The sequence below is a fragment of the Leguminivora glycinivorella genome, chromosome 8, assembly GCF_023078275.1.
Source record: "Leguminivora glycinivorella isolate SPB_JAAS2020 chromosome 8, LegGlyc_1.1, whole genome shotgun sequence".
NCBI lineage: Eukaryota > Metazoa > Arthropoda > Insecta > Lepidoptera > Tortricidae > Leguminivora > Leguminivora glycinivorella.
In genome coordinates, this window is record NC_062978.1 from 3795352 (window position 1) to 3813537 (window position 18186).

Consider the following 18186-nt stretch of genomic DNA (forward strand, 5'->3'; position numbering starts at 1 on the left):
GAATTTTAAATTGGAAAACTTGATAGAGGTGCACGTAGCGTGTTGGAAGCACATTATTCAGTGTTTGTAGAAACTGTTTAGTGTGGCCGGGGGTTAACTTAAATTAAAGCGGTTGAAGCAAGGCAAAGGAGGTTCACAAACGGCTTTATAATCGTTTTACCTACCGGAACATGTAAGAAACTACGAGGTGGAACTAAGACGACGAGCTCTGCAAATTTTACCGCGAGTTAAATAGCAAACGGCTTCGGGGAGAGGACGGTTTCGACGAAACACCTTTCTAAGTAATATATGATGATAGCGCACTGTTATGCACAAGTTTTCAGGTAAATTGGCAGTAAAAGGTAGCGTATGTGCGCAGTGAAGGAAAATGATAGTCCTTGCCGAGTCTGATGTGTCTGCAAGATCTTATCGTGGAGAACATTACACCTTACAAAGGTATCCGTTAATTTTCTAGTTACTGCACGGCGGTCGATGGCACGAATGCAAGTAGATGCTTAAGCTGGCAGCTAGGCTTTTCACATGAAACAAATTTATGCGTTTATTGTTTAAGTACATGCAATTGTGTGTGGTAAAGAGCGGTCGTGAATGAAAAGTGTCCGAAGGCAGAGCCTGAAGGAACGCTTATTTCCTGCAACGTACTATGGCCAACATGTTAGTTATAGGGAGATATGGCTCTCGCGTGACGGCAGAGAATCATTAACAAATCGCCCAACTATTACTAGTTTTACTGCACAAGTGCTCAATACCTTTTCGTTACTTATTTTAATATAATTTAAGTTAAGTAGTGAACTGGTTTATTTATGGCAAAATTCAAATTTTATTAAAATTCGTGTTAAGACGTTTTAACCGAATTTAAATTACCTTTAAATTGACTACTGAATGCCATTGCTAAATTACTAATGTTTTGATGTTGGCATCTTTATACGAACTGCAAATGACTAGGTAAAAAGTGGATCTCTCTTGTTATCTCTTTATACCTACAATCAATATAGTAGTACGCGCACACCATAATACCACGTTTCTGTCTTATTTTCTTATGGTACTTGGAGTGTTTGTTTTACGACGGAGGCTAGGCAGGGTACGGCTCGAATGTAGGGCACCCCAGCACAGGCCGAGCCCCGTGTCGCCACTGATACTATTTTTGTGATCCCTTGCACGTTTGCGGTTTGCAGCGTCTATACGTTACGAGCTCTTAGATTGAAAGACTACCGTTGTGTTGTGTAAAACTTATCGCTTTATTTTTTCTGTTTTATTTTTAGGTGCTAAGCTGTAAAACTTAAAAGTAGGAAATTCTATATAAACAAAATTATTAATTTAAAATTAAATTAAAATAGCCCTTGTTACTGAGTTATAAGTTTTATTTCTCATTTTGGCATTAAAGTTAAGTTTCATATTTGGGTTTTTAGTTTTTATAGCTGTTCTTTAGTTTTTAAATTAAGTCTCGTAACTCAGTTTGCCTCCTGGCAAAGGCCTCCTCCAAATCTCTCTAGTGTGTCCTGTCCATGGTTGCTCTTCTCCATAAACAAAATTAACTTCTAAGTCTTAAACTTGTAATCACGGCTCAGTTAGCCAAGAGCCGGAGTATTGATCCAGAGACCGTGAGTTAGTGTCACCCACGGCAGTATTTTTACCACATTTGAATTTATTCTGAGCTTAATAGCATCGGTTTCAGACGTTACAGCTTGTTGAAGAATAAATTGCTGGATCTGTGACATAGTTTCTTTAATTGGCCTTATTTATTTGTTGGCTTTATACTGTCTAAGCTTCTGTGTCTGTTTCGCTGCCGTGCGCAATAGCTGTTCGTTATCTGTCGCCACAGTGAAAATGCAAGCCCGTGAATCAGGTGCAGTGTTTCTACTAGTTTATAGAGATCCGTGACATACCGCAGTTAGTTACGAATGCTTCTGCGGAACATAGCTCAGGCATTATCTACACAATGTTTATATTGCTACCTATTGTTACAACAAAATGTAATTTGCCATTTTAATGAAAGTTGTTGTTCACAAAATGGACTTGCTTGGTAGTAGCCGGCTTGCTTTACTGTCAGTATTACCTATTGTCTTATGGACAAGAAAATATGTTTACAGATCTTAGAATATTAGGTAGGCGAATATAAATTATGATTGGTCGTTCTTAGGATAGGCTGGAAAGGCGATTGCCTGATATGCTCGTCGTGAAATAACATAGGACGTAGAAGAGTAAGATAATTTATAACAGCGCTAACACGGGCGCGCGGGCCGAAGCACGCAGCCCGCGTTGCCTTAGGTTAGGCGCATCATTTATATTGTTCTGATGTTTGTTTAATTTTTTACTATCCCCTCTGTAGATGCCGGGCGCGTTGCGAGATTAAACAAAGAATGATGAAAGACTAATGGCCGTTGTCGGTTTTCGTTGCAACATCGATGTTTAATCAACTCATTTGAATGCTCGAAGTGGATATTTAAATTTATCACCTTTTGTAAGTGAATTTTGATGTGATGACGGAAAATATTTTTAAACACTGCCATAAAACATCAAGCATATAAAGTGCTTTATGCTTGCATTTATTGTTGTGGTGGGCGTTTACATGGTAGAAAGGGGGGAAAATAATTATCGGTTGGAAACAAAAGCTGCAGCAGCCAGCGGGGGGATTATTACAATTCAGTGATTGTTGCTACTGTTTCGTATTAAAGTGTAGCCGGAGGCCGCCACGGCGTGTCGATAGTTCCGAAGCTCCGAGGAAATAAGAAGAGCGCCTTAATTGGAGCGAACCATCGCCGGTAGCGAATCGAGGGGCTTTGCGATTTTTAACAAACCCCCGGCTTAGCGCGGAACGTCAGATGGATTGTCTGCAAGCATTTTATAATAACGCAATTACCGTGAAGATTATTTTAAGTGTAGATGTTTACCTGGATGAGTATACTTACACGCAATAAAGTATTTAGCCAATTACCTAGAATAAGTGTTTTTGCCTATTTTGTTTATGCTTACTTTTTCTTCGAGACCTGATAGGAAATATGGCGCTCTTTTATAATTGGTAATGGTGATGGAATATAATAACAACTAAGTTACATTCTCAACATATGTATGAATGAAATATGTTTATTTATACTTATAGTATACGTAACAAACAAATAAATTATGTACGTTATGGCGCACTTTCATTTTCAGCGAATATTTTATAACATTTACATTGAAATACGTTCATAATTTTTTCACCATATCGAATGCAATTCACTTACCGATTGCTTTTATTTTATTAATACACGAGTTCACCTTTGTCATACGGCAAGTGGAATCAAATCCTAATGGATTGAGTGAGAATAAAGTTATGAATATTTTAAAACGGAATTCCGATTTAATAAAAATACTGCCTTAACGATGCATCGAACCCCCGCTGGCATTTTATAAATAAAGACCTGTTGGCGCAGTTGATTGTTTGTAACTGTCAGCCGGAGGTCACCGGTCACCATTAAAAAATCTCTGTCTCATGTTTCTGGTTCTTACTGTTCATGTTCTAACATTATCATCCCCCGGGGTTTTTACATATTCAAAACTTCATTTATTGTACAACCAAAGGATAAAAGTTAGGAAGAATACAATAGGTAAGTCTGATTTTCTAATTTTTTAATAACAAAATTTAGCTATACTAAACCCCGGGTTTAAAAAAAGTAGTAGGTACGACATACTCGCTATCGAAGACAGAATTTCAAAGCAAAATGAAACTGTATTATAATTGCACCTTGCTAAATCACCACCGAACTCAAATAAAAATTATAGATAAACACAAAACGTACGTAAAAAATTATATGAAAGCTATCCTATCGACAATCAGAAGTCCATTCGCGATTCATGCATGTGCATTGAACGCTGCGGGCGATACACGGCCTGATTGTAATAAGCTACCTACGCAGCTCCTAGCAACGCTGCCATTACTCCAATTGATGTACACGGTATTGATCAAAACGATAATAGGGATACGGGCTGAAATTGCACGATGCATTGATAAATTACAAGTATATATACACGGTGTTACATGCGGAATCTGAAAGATTTTAATCGTGTATTTTAAAATTTTTGCCATTTTTTTTTATTTGCAGGATGCATCAAAAACTACTCTCGCTTTTGTGGTTTCCCGATCCTCGCGAACCACAGCATGATGTGAAAGGTAGACAGTTATTCAATAAGTGAATTTTTTGACATAACTGTATAATTTATTATACTCACTATCCTCTTGTTATTCTGACATTGTCGTGTTTATTTTTATTGATATTACTTGACGATCCTTTTTTGGTGATCATTTCATATTATGTAAATTTAACTTATTTTAATTATATTGATACTATATTCTATTATTTTTTTGACGATCACAATATAGATTCTTATAAATTGTCATAAATGTAATTTGTACTGTAATCACGTTGTGAAATAAATATCTATATCTAATCTAATCTAATTTTATCTTTCTCGGGCTTGTCTACTGGTTCCATGTGTTTTAAGTAAGATCACTAAATGTATCACTGACTCTTCTTTTTGGTTACTGTGACGAGGTATAATAGATGTAGGTACATACATAATTTACACACATAAAAAGTAAACGTTATTTATAAAACTGATACTTAAAATGAGCTTTTTTTTCCATACCTAATTTTTATAGTTTGACTTGTCACTTTTTGAATATCAATAAGTATAGCGAGACTATGTACCATAATGGCATCATCGCCATCAAAAAAGCAACATGTAATAAAAAACAATAATGAAATATTCGTTTATGGTAACAACTAATAACTCTGAAACTAGGCAAAAAAAAGTTTATATGACATAAAATGTTTTAAAATGTGATCAGGAATACGCTGTTAAAATAATCCGCTTTCCTCTTATTACACCGTGTATAGTTAGATTGCTAAACTACACTTTGTTATAGTCGGATCTGTCCGTAAACTCCGATCTGCAATATTACGAAGATAAGACCTGCACAGAACTTCACAAATGGAACTTAATTCCAGCTGTAAGTTGCTCAGCTTGGAACGAAATAAACTTCTTACTTAATGGACGAAGCATGCATAATAAAATGATTTCACGAAACTTATGAAAATGTATATAAATTACAGTAATGTTACTCAGACTCAATACAAATCTATCTGTTTTAATTTTTTCTCTTTAAACTATTGCTTCTGAAATGGTGCTTAGGAGCTACCCAAGTACTTTTGATAAGGTACTAACTTATTTTCAGTAGTATTGGTATATATTCGTAGAAAATTTATGATGCAGACTAAACTAAGAATAGCATATGACCTGGTTCAATGACGCCTCTGATAAGACTCACTCACGGATGTATTCACTACGAGGTCAGACCAATAAGAATCGAGAGATGTCCTTTTGGCAATCTTACCAGTCGAATAAAAAGGTATTAATCGTAATGTATTAGTTGGGATTGTTGGGAAAGCACAAAACTAGTGACCACATGGTAAAAAAAGAAAAGAATGAATTGTATAAACATAAATTATTATGTCAATCAACATGAAAAATGAACTGTGACCAACTTTGGCTAATGTGGGACTCAAACACACATCTTTAGATTAACGGTCCAACGTAATAAGCTTATATGACAGTGATTATGATAAGTTGATAACCCCACATGCGCAAAGCTTATACAAACATTGTAATTTTATAGAATTTTGATGTTTAAATAACACTTGAACTGTCGGGCCTGTCAAAAACATTGAATACCAATTGTGCTAGCTAGTCAACTGTCATTCACCACGACCTTTTAACAATGTAACCTTGACCGACCTTCACTGCTAATTTTTCCATTGATTTATTTATGGTTATTAAGTGAAACTTACTTGAATACATAAATGTTGATGGATGGAGAGGGAGGGTAAATCCAAACAACGATGGATGGATTGTGTGAAAGAGGATATGAGAAATAAATAAGTGTCGAGATGAAGAAAGATACAGGAGAATGGAGAGGACAAGTTCTACCGACCCATGCGCGGATCCAGGGCCTAGGTTGGCCATACAAATAGACCCACCCGCTGGGACCTGGGCCTTTACCATGTGACCCCTGCCCCTGGGCATGAAGCTGAATCGACCGCTTGTACCGACCCCACATAACGTGTGATAAAAAGAAGAGGAAGAATAAATGAAACTTACCTATAAAATAGGCGAGCATAGCCGCCAGGATGACACAGAGGCATATCATGGCGATCGCGAGGCACTTCCACGTGCAGCGGTGCTGGCACCGCTTGTCTATGTGGAAGCGGGAGGGGGAGTAGACGGGCACGGGGCTCGGCTGGCTGGCGCGCAGCGGGAACACCGGCATCACCAGCGGCTGGTTGGCCAGCTGGCAGTGCCCGCCGCCGAGTGTGCCACCCCCGAGGTTGCCCGACATGGCTGAACCGCCCAGTCTGTGGACAAAGCATTTAATAGGTTAAATTTATTGTTGAGAAAAGACATAAATCAATTTGACTTATATTAACCGCGATATAGACCGTAATATTACATAGGAGAAGAAGGTGTAAAAAGAGCATTAAAGAGAAGAGAAACAGCGTGGAGATCCCTACGGCGGCGGTTATATTACATATAACAACATTACAATAATTATTATATAGACCGTGATAACTTTTTTAATTTTTATCTAGCTCCCAATAGTCCTGAGTTTTCGACGCAGTTACATGCATCATGATCCGAGCGTGAAACGTTTTCCGTGATCATGATGCATGTAACTGCGTTGAAATATCGGGACTATCGGGAGCTAGATAAAAATCAAAAAGTAATCACGGTCTATATAATATTGTCTCCGGTCAATATTCCAGTCAATATATATGTCAAATGAATATAACCGTGAATCATTCAAAACTCTTATAAGTAGTCCGTACAAATGTAATACTTAAGTTTAGTTTTATACCTACTTATCTGAAATAAATATTTTTCATTTTCAATTGGTTAAACGTAGGGCTTGTAAGGTAAAAATGGTACTAGCTTAACAAAGAACATCGACTGGTTGTCCTGTAACATTCTCTAGCTTTCATCTTTTTCATCCAACAAATCTTCTTTCATCATTATATCCAGTATTATCTTCATAGGAAGAAAATCTTAACTTATGTAAAATATAAAGTGTGTTTCTTAGTACTAATCATCAAACAAAAGGAACTTCAATAATTACAAAACAATTTCACGTATCCGCCGCCAACTGTTGCGGCGAATCTCTGCCGCACCATATGGTAGTTTTTTATTTTAATGTGGTCCCTTCTAGACAATCAAAACGTATCATTATCAGGAATCCCGACAAAAAAGATCATCGAGGCGTTTAAATTTCCGCCCGAGGTCATTAATCAATTATCCGAACTTCTCTGTCATGGGTAAATTTAACAGCCAAAGGACCATATGGTGTGGCCTGTCCGCTCGCCAACTGACGCTGTCTATAACACTCGCACAAAAAATGTTGCTTAAGCAAAAAAGGAACGAAAATAATTGGACAAAGTTTAGCGAGAATGAAGCGTGACTTCGAAAGGGTTTGTGCCGAGGAGGCTCTTGACTGTAATTTTCTTTGAATAGCGGTCGAGAAACGGCCGGGGAAGGACGAATTCATTAAAACGTGTACAGAAATCACGATGCCGGGCGCTGTCTCCGCCTCTCAATGGTATTTAAAACATCCAGAACAATTTCGAGGACAATAAAAGAATATGGAAAAACGCAATATTGCATATCAAATATTGGTGTCACAAAGCTTTCACCGAGCTTTGAACTCGTAGTCAGTAGCAATATGTAGTGATTGTCGATCATTATGTCCGCACTATTTCATAACTGTACATGAAATTGATTTTTTAAGCCCATCATCATTACGATTTCATTGTTTCAGTTATTACCGACTGACCCATCGTTTCCGCGCGTTACCGATCAGAAAAGTAATCTTTTGTTTTTTTGTAAAGGAAATTTTGTGGCGGAGAAATGAACGTTGCACAATAACCACAGCGCGTTATAATATTTATACCTATGCTAGTTTCGGAACGGAAACGAGCGGTCTATTTTACTAACATAAAAGACGTGCTCTCGAATAAAGCGGACCTTGTGACGGAGAGAGATGGCTAAGACAATTAACGAAGCCGACGACAGTGTTATTGTAGGACAATGCTGCGATATTTCAAGCAGCGCGGCCGGTGGACGGGTGTTCGGCGGGATTTTGACAGCCGCTCGTCGTGAGCTCTTAATGAAGCGGTAAATAATGAGGAGAGGTGTTGCGCTACGCGAGAGCCGTGTCTAATTAACGCGAGAGAGCCCGCGACCAGTTTACACACACGAACCGACACACTCCGGCTCAAAGTTATTATTACAAACGGCATGTCAACACGCGGAGTGAACAACGGTAATGTAATTGGGCATTGTAATCAGCCGTGGGGACGAATCCAAATGTCGGGATCGGAATGGCGCAGGTAGCTGGGACTCGTTAGGCGTCGTCGCGCGGTTTTTATTGCGAGCGCGCGTGCAGCGGTCAGTTCTAGTCTCGGAACGAGCCGCGCCGACCTCTAACTCGGAAACCAGATGAAACAAAAAGAAAGAAACGCAGGCACGGGCCGTGAGAACGCGTCTCCTTCGCCGCGGCCGCTCCGTGCCGACCATTTATCTTGCACAGTCGTGCGGGAATGGACCGTACAGCGATGTGCTTTTATTGCATCGCGCCCCTAAATATAGGCCTGCGGAGTCAAGCCGAGCTCTTAGCCCTAAAATAATGGACCTGATGAACTGGTTTACTAGTCGAGGCATAACCCGTAATGATTAGCATTCGTTTTTCAATCGTCCCAGGATACAACCACAAACTAGTTATAATGACGCAAATACTGAAGTTAATGTTTATTTCATCCCGTTATGTTTAGATGGTCTTACCTATAATAAGTATTATAAGTTCAGCGAATTGTCATTGCCATACGTATTATGTGTGTACACAAAACATAGAGGTACCTTCATTGCAAAAACGAATGAAAAAATAAGGTAGTCAAACAACCTATTCTGCATATTAAAAAAGATTTACCTATATTTTTAGCATAGCGTACGGGAGGCACACGGGGGAAGTGGATAGGGTGGGGACGATGAAAAATATTCCCCCCATCCTATTGAATACACTATCATTGAAAAAGTCTTTCAAAATACCGCGTAACACTACTTTTTCTCTTTTATAGTGGCAATACTAAGAGCATTTAAAGTTATTATCAGCTTTACCCTCGCACGATCTTCGTAACTGTTTGAACAAAAAATTGGTGAAAGAAAAAAGTGTGAAATAAATATAATATTATGACAAAATGAAGCTTTGTTTGGGGTGAGTTTTTGTGACCGTTTTTGATCAGTCTCTAGAGAGTCTAGAGGTTGAACTGTTCAAGCCAACGCTTTCAAATTACGTCATCGAGTACGGTTAATAATTAAAAAGAAGACGCAAGGTGTACGCGCTATTCGCAGTCCAAACAAACTTTACGGTTGGCTCGTTTGAATAACTTTTTTTATTCAGGTAGGTACAGGTGTAATGTGACCGGTCGTCGGGGACAGCTTGCGAGTTATTTGCGTGAACACATTTTAATGAATTATACCCGAATAACTGCTATACTGATAAAAAGGTGCTCCTTTGACTTTTAACGTATTTGGCAAGACCGCATTCTCATCTTACTCAGATGAACAGAACGTTGCAAGTATTAGAAATACATTAATACACCTTGTGAACACCATCCGTCTACATCCACTTAATACATACTCCTTTAGGACAGTCGATGTCCTTCAAATCTTGATCCTCGCTTATGTTTAATGTTGTTAAACCATAAAATTATTTAATAATACGCTATGATATTACAGACTTTTAATAGGTGCATATAAATCTAGCCGATCAATGAAAGGTTCAGTATATTGAATCGGTACCGAATGAAAAAAGCCTCGTGTACGGCACCGCCTCGATCCATTCGAAATTCTTTTTATTGAAGGCTCTAAAACGCCCCTTAGCCACGTTGCGAGGGTCGGAGACGGTTCAGAGATATTATCGGCTTTAATAATATTTTGTTATAATGCTATAGAAGTTTATATTCGGATAACTTGTAGCTAATTGCTCCGTGGGTTGAGAGAACAAAGAGATAACATGAAATTACAGAACATCGAGGCTTCCAAACATACAATGATGATTGTCTCGCATGTTATTGAACACAAATTAAGAAGGATAATGGTACTCTGCGAATTAATAATGGGTATAATGGCGGCATTCAATGGGATTGTATTTAAATGAGAAAAATATCTAAAAGAAGCATTGTGTCTAGATTGGCGGGGAAGCGTTTGCGCTTCTACAGATGTAGTTCGAAAGGTTTCGTATTTTTACGGAAATTTACGAACGTGTCATGCCATTTCTTTCAGTCTCAGTACAAGATGTACTGAAACTGTATAAACTAGCATGATAAATCGAACGTTTCTGATAAAATGCAATGGAAAGATATTATGCACTACATCCGTGTACCCTGACTTTTTGACATTTTTGGTATGTTCAACTTCACGGAATATGAAACAAATTTTAGGTTGTAACTAGTACCTATGTAACCTTTTGAGAGCGCAGTTCACTTTTTCCATACAATGAAATTTACGCTATAAAATAACGTATTCTAATAAAATGTCAAGGTGTTAGACGCTCAGGTAAATAGGTAGTATTTATAGATTTACAAGTTGTAGTGCAGACCAGAAGGGCCCTCCCCGATCGCAAGTCATGGGTGTAAATGCAAGAAAGCCCCCAATTTAAATGTGTAACAATGGCGTCGCCCCGCTATGCCAATTTCCTCCCCCGAACGGTTCAGTATAAAGCAACGGAATAAAATTATCATCTAAATGACAATGCCATCCATTCCTAAAGAAGTTTTAAAGAATGCGAGCATAAAGTATGCAATTTGACGTGAACCAGGAATTTAAGAGAGCGTCAGAAGTAGGGGTATTCGCTATGTGCACAATTCAAATGGTGCTCCCCTCATTTTGTGGGCTTTTCTATGTCAAATATTAATGTTAAATATTACATACATACAGTCAACTAATATGAATCCTATGCCACTGTAGAACCCTGTCTTTTTGACACCGTGCTGTATTTGTCAAAGATCCACTTCGACGTTTACTGTAAAAAGGTTCTACCTAGGATTAAAATTGGTTGACTGTACGTACTGTTAGCTTTTCATAAATTTAATTAATTGAATCAAATTATCAGTAGACATAAACGTGCCTTAATAAGATTGGGCCTTTTTAAAAATAAAACTTTAGGCGGGAACCGCACAAATCTTGACAGATGTCGTGAGTGGAAAAAAGGCATTAAGAAAAACTAGAAAAACAACCCTATAACCAAGCTGTGATAATTTTAGGATTTTTGTAATGTACTGTGAATATCGGTTATCATTGTAACCCAAATTGTTCAGCGTGAGATTTGTCTTGTAACAAAACAAAGAGCAAGAAGAAGTTCTTTCATTTAAGACAGGAGCACAGCCTTCAATGCTACATACAATCACGCCTGTATCTCATAAAGGGGTAGGCAGGTCATATGAAACTATTCAGGTTTCAGTGCCACTCTTGGTAAACAAGGGGTTGAAAGAAAACGAAACGAAATCTTATGGAGGTAAATTAGTTCCAAATGCCGCCGATAGCATCAATATTGATCACGCCCATAAGATTACGTGTATTCCTAACAATCAGCGCCACTCCTTGCTCGTTGTCAAGATATTACATATAGATGCGGAAAAGTGCCAAAAATATGTATCTATTACGACCTGCAATAAAGTCGTGTATACATATTTTTTTGCCACTTTGTTCGCACATATATACTGCCTGCTAAGCCGCGGTCCCGGGTTCGAATCCCGGTAAGGGCATTTGTTTGTGTGATGAGCACAGATATTTGTTCCTGAGTCATGGATGTTTTCTATGTATTTGTATAATATATAAATATATCGTTGTCGGAGTACCCACAACACAAGCCTCCTTGAGCTTACCGTGGGACTTGGTCAACCTGTGTAAGAACGTCCTATATTTTTTTTTAAATATTTAATTTGACAGTACATATGCATATGGGGCGTAGTTCATGTGTCTCCATTAAACGAAGTCGGTTAGACATAGACACGCCCGAATCCCTCCCTGCTAATAAGCGTTGTTCGAGAACAATCTCGACGGATTTAATTAAAAACATTTTTCTAAATGGGCTTTTAAAAGGTATTTCGTTCTTTGAGACCGAAGTTGTTGAACGAGTGCTATGATTGTTATATTTTACTCGTCATAATATGTAATTTATGATTATGACATGATGACACCCAATTATTGAGTGGCTTTTAACGATGGCAGAGTTCCATTTTTGTCAAAAATAAAAAAGAAATCAATAGTATACAATCAATTTAATTTACTCAGACCAGATTTGTCATTTTTTTTATTAATTTTTAAATAATTTACTATTTAATTTAATTTAATTTATATTTAATTTAATTTTTTTATGTACTTAGTAATAATATTTATTACTTCACTATTACACACTACACACATCACTATTTATGTACTTAGTAATAATATTTATTACTAAGTACATAAATAGTGATGTGCCGTTCTGGGTTTCAATACGGTAATTTACCAGATTTCTAATACGGTAATTTACCAGATTTCTATATGGAATATTTCCATTCAGAATGAAGTAACTTTTTCCCCCTGATACAAATCGGGTAAATTATATAGAAGCAGCGAGAACGGCACATCGCTCTGTACGTTTGGATGCTCTCCACTGTACGTCTTACATTCTTCCTAGATATGTAGGTTACATTAGATAGGCAATGTAAATTTAGTTTCAATCTTTTAATTATACATTATATTGTAGAACTTACGGAATAATTGTGATTAGTGAACTAAAATGTACATTATTTCAAAGGAAAAACGACTTGTGACAGAAAATGTCATTTGCCTATCCCTAATGTTAAAAAGGATAATTATTTGTAAATAACCACATAGAACTAATTATTTTGGCGCAATATATAACATGTAGAATACTATACATATTATTTATGCAATGTTTATATTAGAATAAAAACTATTTGATAGGCTTATTTATTCCATAATGTTTTCCTATAGCTACCAATAAGGTTAAGTTATATGAAAATATGTAAACTGTGGAATAAAACACACCCCAAACTGTAAATATTTAATAAATAGATACAATCGTTTAAAGTTATAGAGTAATGTCACAACACCCTTATAATTTCCTGACTACAAAGAACAACGTTCATACACATTTCTTTTACATGTATCAAGACAAGGCCGACTAGATGACCAGTTGATCCAGCTGTTCACGGTGTGGCGAGATGGCTGGCGGTCATATGCAACCCCCACTTCGTCGTCATCACCATCGTGCAGCGCACTGCAGCTGCAGCAATCTTCATGAGCCGTTCGGGCTCCACTTCACTTCGCAACCGGCGCGGCGGGAAGATTGGCGGCCATGAGAAGCCCCCACTTCAACGCCACCGCCAACAAGAATCGGCAGCTTCAAAATTTATTATGTTTTTTCATGTGAAATAAACGTTTTGCCTTGTTTTTTTACTTGAAGTTAGGTGAATTTGCTAACAGCTGTCATGTCAATGTCATCTAGTCATGGCCACAGACAATTAGCTGTCAGAAAGTTCAAAATAAAAGGGTTTAGTCGATGGGCAGGGGTTAGGTTTTTGCCATTGGTTTTCCTAACCATAGTCCATATCTGACTAATTTGCGAGGACCTTGGCTATAGTCCAACTATCCAAATTATGGCGAAATGTTTGGACACACATACATAAATACTCGTACCTACTATAAATTCACCCCTTTAATCCTACAGGGGTAGTCCGAGCACAGGAAAAACTGATCAATAGACCCCGGATTCTTGTGGACATGACGTCACAATCTTATCTTATTATTTCTGTATCATTATGTTCCACCGTTCCATTTACTCCCTAAAGTACCCTTTTGTGACGTCATTGCCACAAGAATCCGGGGTCTGCTGATCAAGTTTCAGTGCCACTTACCAATACTGAAGTAAGAAGTATTAAAGATAAATATAAACATCCAAGTCCCAATTTGAAAAGTGGAATAACAAAGGAATTTAATTTAAGCGCCGGCTGGCGGCCCGTTAAGGTCGGAGGTTAGCGTCGGCATCCGCCGTGTTCCGAACACCTCGACTCGAGAGACGTTACTTTATAGTGTGCGAAATCACTATGATGGAGAAGATAATATTTGATAAATAGCAGAATAAGTTATTGGATTAAGATGAAGTGTGTGTTTAACTGATCAAATAAAGAATCATAGCTTTCATATCCAAATAGGTGAAACTCATGTCATAGAATTTATATTTTTAGCTTAGATTTGGGTGCTGCAACTGCACACTTTTACTCGTACCTGCTTAAAAGTGTGTGTGTGGATTGAGTGAGCTTTAAAAATACTCGTACCTGCTTAAAATTTTACAAATAGTTTCTTATGCTCACTCAATCCACACACTTTTGAAAAGCCGAATTTTGATGAAAAACATAAGATTTAGACCGCTATTATATGTGTATAGTTTAGTAAAAGTGAAATGGGAATTTGTAAAATACAAAACGAACCACTAACGTGTCAGGTTTTTTTATAATAAATTTTTGTAAGTGCTCACTCAGTCCACACGTTTTGAGAAAGTTAAAAATGTAAATATCTTACGATTTGTAGCACCTAAGACACTCGAAAGTACTTCAACATTTAGTAAAAATTTTTACTAAATATCCACCATCTAATATTTTATATTCGTTGTCTGGTTTTAAAGATATTCAGACATAACTTTTCTCATACAAATGTATCAAGTAGGGTGACTACACTATGTCGGCTCCTGATTTTCCCCACCTTCCCATTGTCATATTGAGATTGGGGAGTTTCGTTCGTTCAATTTTGATAATATTAAACTAATACCATATTAATTATCCATCTGCAAACTGTTTTTAGGTTATGTTCTTGGCCTAGTGATGATGTGTATTGTGTAATTTTTATCGACGTCAGGATAATAACCATATCGACATGCATGCATTAAAAAGGACATGAATGATAATTGGTAAGAAACAAAGAATATAATACTTCACTAGTAAGAAACCAGAACCTGGTAATCTAATCGCGCTAACAGATGAGCGTACCGGATTTGTAAGTGGGAGCGAGAAATAGTTATTCTTTTCTCGCTCCCACTTACAAATCCGGTGAACTATTATCAAAATTGAACGAAACTCCCCAATCTCAATATGACAATGGGAAGGTGGGGAAAATCAGGAGCCGACATAGTGTGGTCACCCTACTTGATACATTTGTATGAGAAAAGTTATGTCTGAATATCTTTAAAACCAGACAACGAATATAAAATATTAGATGGTGGATATTTAGTAAAAATTTTTACTAAATGTTGAAGTACTTTCGAGTGTCTTAGGTGCTACAAATCGTAAGATGCTTAAAAAAATTCTTTACAAAAACTTTTACAAATTACAGTTTCATTAAATATACCTTCCTCCTTGTTTCGCTCTCCTTAAAGATTACGATTGTTTTTGACCTTACGTTAACGGGAATCAGTATAAACCAGATTCTTATAGTATTACAAATAGAGAAACTCCATCATAATTACTTGTAGTTGATCCGGTGTTACGAATAAAACAGCATAATGAATTAAAAACCGCTTAAAGCGCATCTACAAATCCAGACGCGAGCGCGAATGATACAGCGATTCAAATACTCCTGGATTCATTGAACTCTCATATTAATAACCCAACACAGTTGTTTTACTCCGCGGTTAGGTAATGCTGATTCATGAATGAACGAGCTACACAAGCCACCTTTGCACGCCAACTATATTTAGCAAACCTATTTTCTTAGAAATATATCAAACGACGGAAGCTCCGCCATTTTCACAAGCACTGCATCTAATTAAGCGGAGTGTTATTGAGGATTTTATGATTAATTTTTGCGAATTCGTGTTGTTTGAAAGGATGCCAAAAGCTTGTAGGAGCAACTCTTAATTAAGCGTCGTAGCTTAAGCTAAGAATGCACGGGAATAATGGTTAGTTAGTGTTAGTGGATGTGCCGTGAACTAAGCAAGTAATCTAGGGTTGCCTAAGTATTACGTCCGTATAATGCGGGCATCGATTGGGACAAGTTTTGTGGAAAACATAATTATGTACTCTATGTATGATGTGCTCTGACATACACATAATCACGCTTGTTTCTCATATGAGAAGGTAGGGTCTTTCACTTTCATTATATATTTCTCATTCACGATCGCCGGCTTAAGGTGCTCCAGGTCAGGCCTTTCTTCAAGATTTCCCCAATTTGGTCAGGGAAAGTCCGCCGAGACCAATTCTAACTTCGGATTCTACTTCTCTCTTATTATCTTCTTCTTCTTTTTCTTCCTCTCTGAAGTGATGTGAAGAGTGTATAATGAACCTCCTACAGAATCCTGAGCGTGGGACGGGCCCCTGATGAGTCACTGGATTCGTCTACATGCCCCAGTTTCTTATGTGGCGGGCCATAGGCTATATTAAGTTTTATTTGGTTAGTTAGTTTAGTGTTTTTAGTTTCAAATAATATTAACTCTAGCTTAAGGGTTTTTAGTATTAAGGACTAACTCCGATGAACTTTTTTCTGCAATAAATGTTTTTTTTTTTATTGTGAGTTGACATCCAGAGTCAAGACCGGGACAATTCTCCTCTTACAAGGTACAAGTCCCGGTGTACCGGGACGCATGGCAACCTTAAACTAATGCATGCATTGCCATGAATGCAGAAGCACTAGGGCCGCAAATGTGTCGGGAGCAGGTTTATCGCGAAATGAATGGAAGTGATAGCGGCAAGCGGCCAATTATTGCCGGCAGACTGCGAGGATCCGAGCGTAAATAATCTGATCGTGCGCATAAACATAACTCCGATAATGCAGTGCCGCAGCTTTCATGTGAAGTCTTCTAAATAAAGCTGTCGAGTAATTAAAATAGTTTTATCATTTCTGTAAACATTGTTCTACCCACCTAAGGAAGAGCGGCGACTTCCCATTTTTACGCTTAACCTAATAGTTTTGTATGTATTTATGAAATAAAGATTTTTTTATTTGCCTAATAATTTTGTATGTATTCATGAAATAAAGAATTTTTTATTTTGTATTTTAGTAAGTATTTGAAAACGGCTAAAACATCTGTGTATACTACATGTCAACTACATGTGAACATTGTAAATTTTATTTAAACTGTAACTTTACAGCATGGTTGGGACAGGAATTAGGATACGTGGCACGCTGCATTTCTGAGGCCAAAATTCATTTTAGATCATTGAGCTAAAATAGTGAGATTCTTTGTTATTTGAATGGTAAATACCTTCATTAAAGTAAAGACTTTTCATTATAATATCTATTCAATTAATTAAAATACTGTCACAGCCAAAGTGAGATAACTAAAACGGCTAAAACCTTTAAACGAAAAGTTATTCGACCGTAAGAAAACCAATTTATTATTTTAAAATATAATTTAATTAATGTCACTTAAAGTTACTTTTGCTCGAATAGGCACTATTTCAATTAGGTTCTGTAAAATAGTTAGAATAATACGTTTGAATTGGAGCAGATAACTTTTATTTCAAAGGCATCTATGTAAAAACACTTCGCTATTTATTCCGAAAAAATTAAAAAGCAATTCTTGTTCTTTTTTAGTAGTCGTTTCCAAAATATAATTAATTAACTTTTTGTATAGGTACTTTCCCATTGTTCTTTGCTAAATCGACTGCAACTCATATACACTCCATCAAAGTTTATGTTTGATATTTGTATTGTCTTAAATTGTCGTTAGTGGACATGGCCAGTTTACTGCTGCTAGGCTGATTAGTAATAAACCACCATCATAATTCGGGTTGTTCACTGCTAAGTCTAGGTATAGACTTCTCTTCATGTACGCCACATATCCCGGTCTTGAACAATTTTAACTAATCCAAGTGCCCCGCAGTTTTTCCCATCAGCAGGCCCAGTAGACGAAAGGCATTTCGCTACGCCAAACGCCGCACAAATGCAGTCTGGCTCTGTCGCGCCAATACGCAAGAGCGATAGAGATAGATTGCATTTCTGCGGCGTTTGGCGTCGCAGAACAGTCCAATCGCCAGGCCGCTTCTTTCGTTCGAAAGTGGCCACCAGGCTGTCAAGATTTTCATCCACATGTCCCCTCCTATT

General features: G+C 37.4%; 1 protein-coding gene across 1 annotated transcript in view; it reads right to left on the bottom strand.

The window, feature by feature from the left end:
• Nucleotides 1-18186, bottom strand: part of LOC125228619 (teneurin-a) — a 98900-nt gene that overhangs the window by 45020 nt on the left and 35694 nt on the right. The window contains 1 exon segment of the mRNA XM_048133268.1: nt 6136-6389. Coding sequence (XP_047989225.1) covers nt 6136-6389 — 254 coding nt within the window.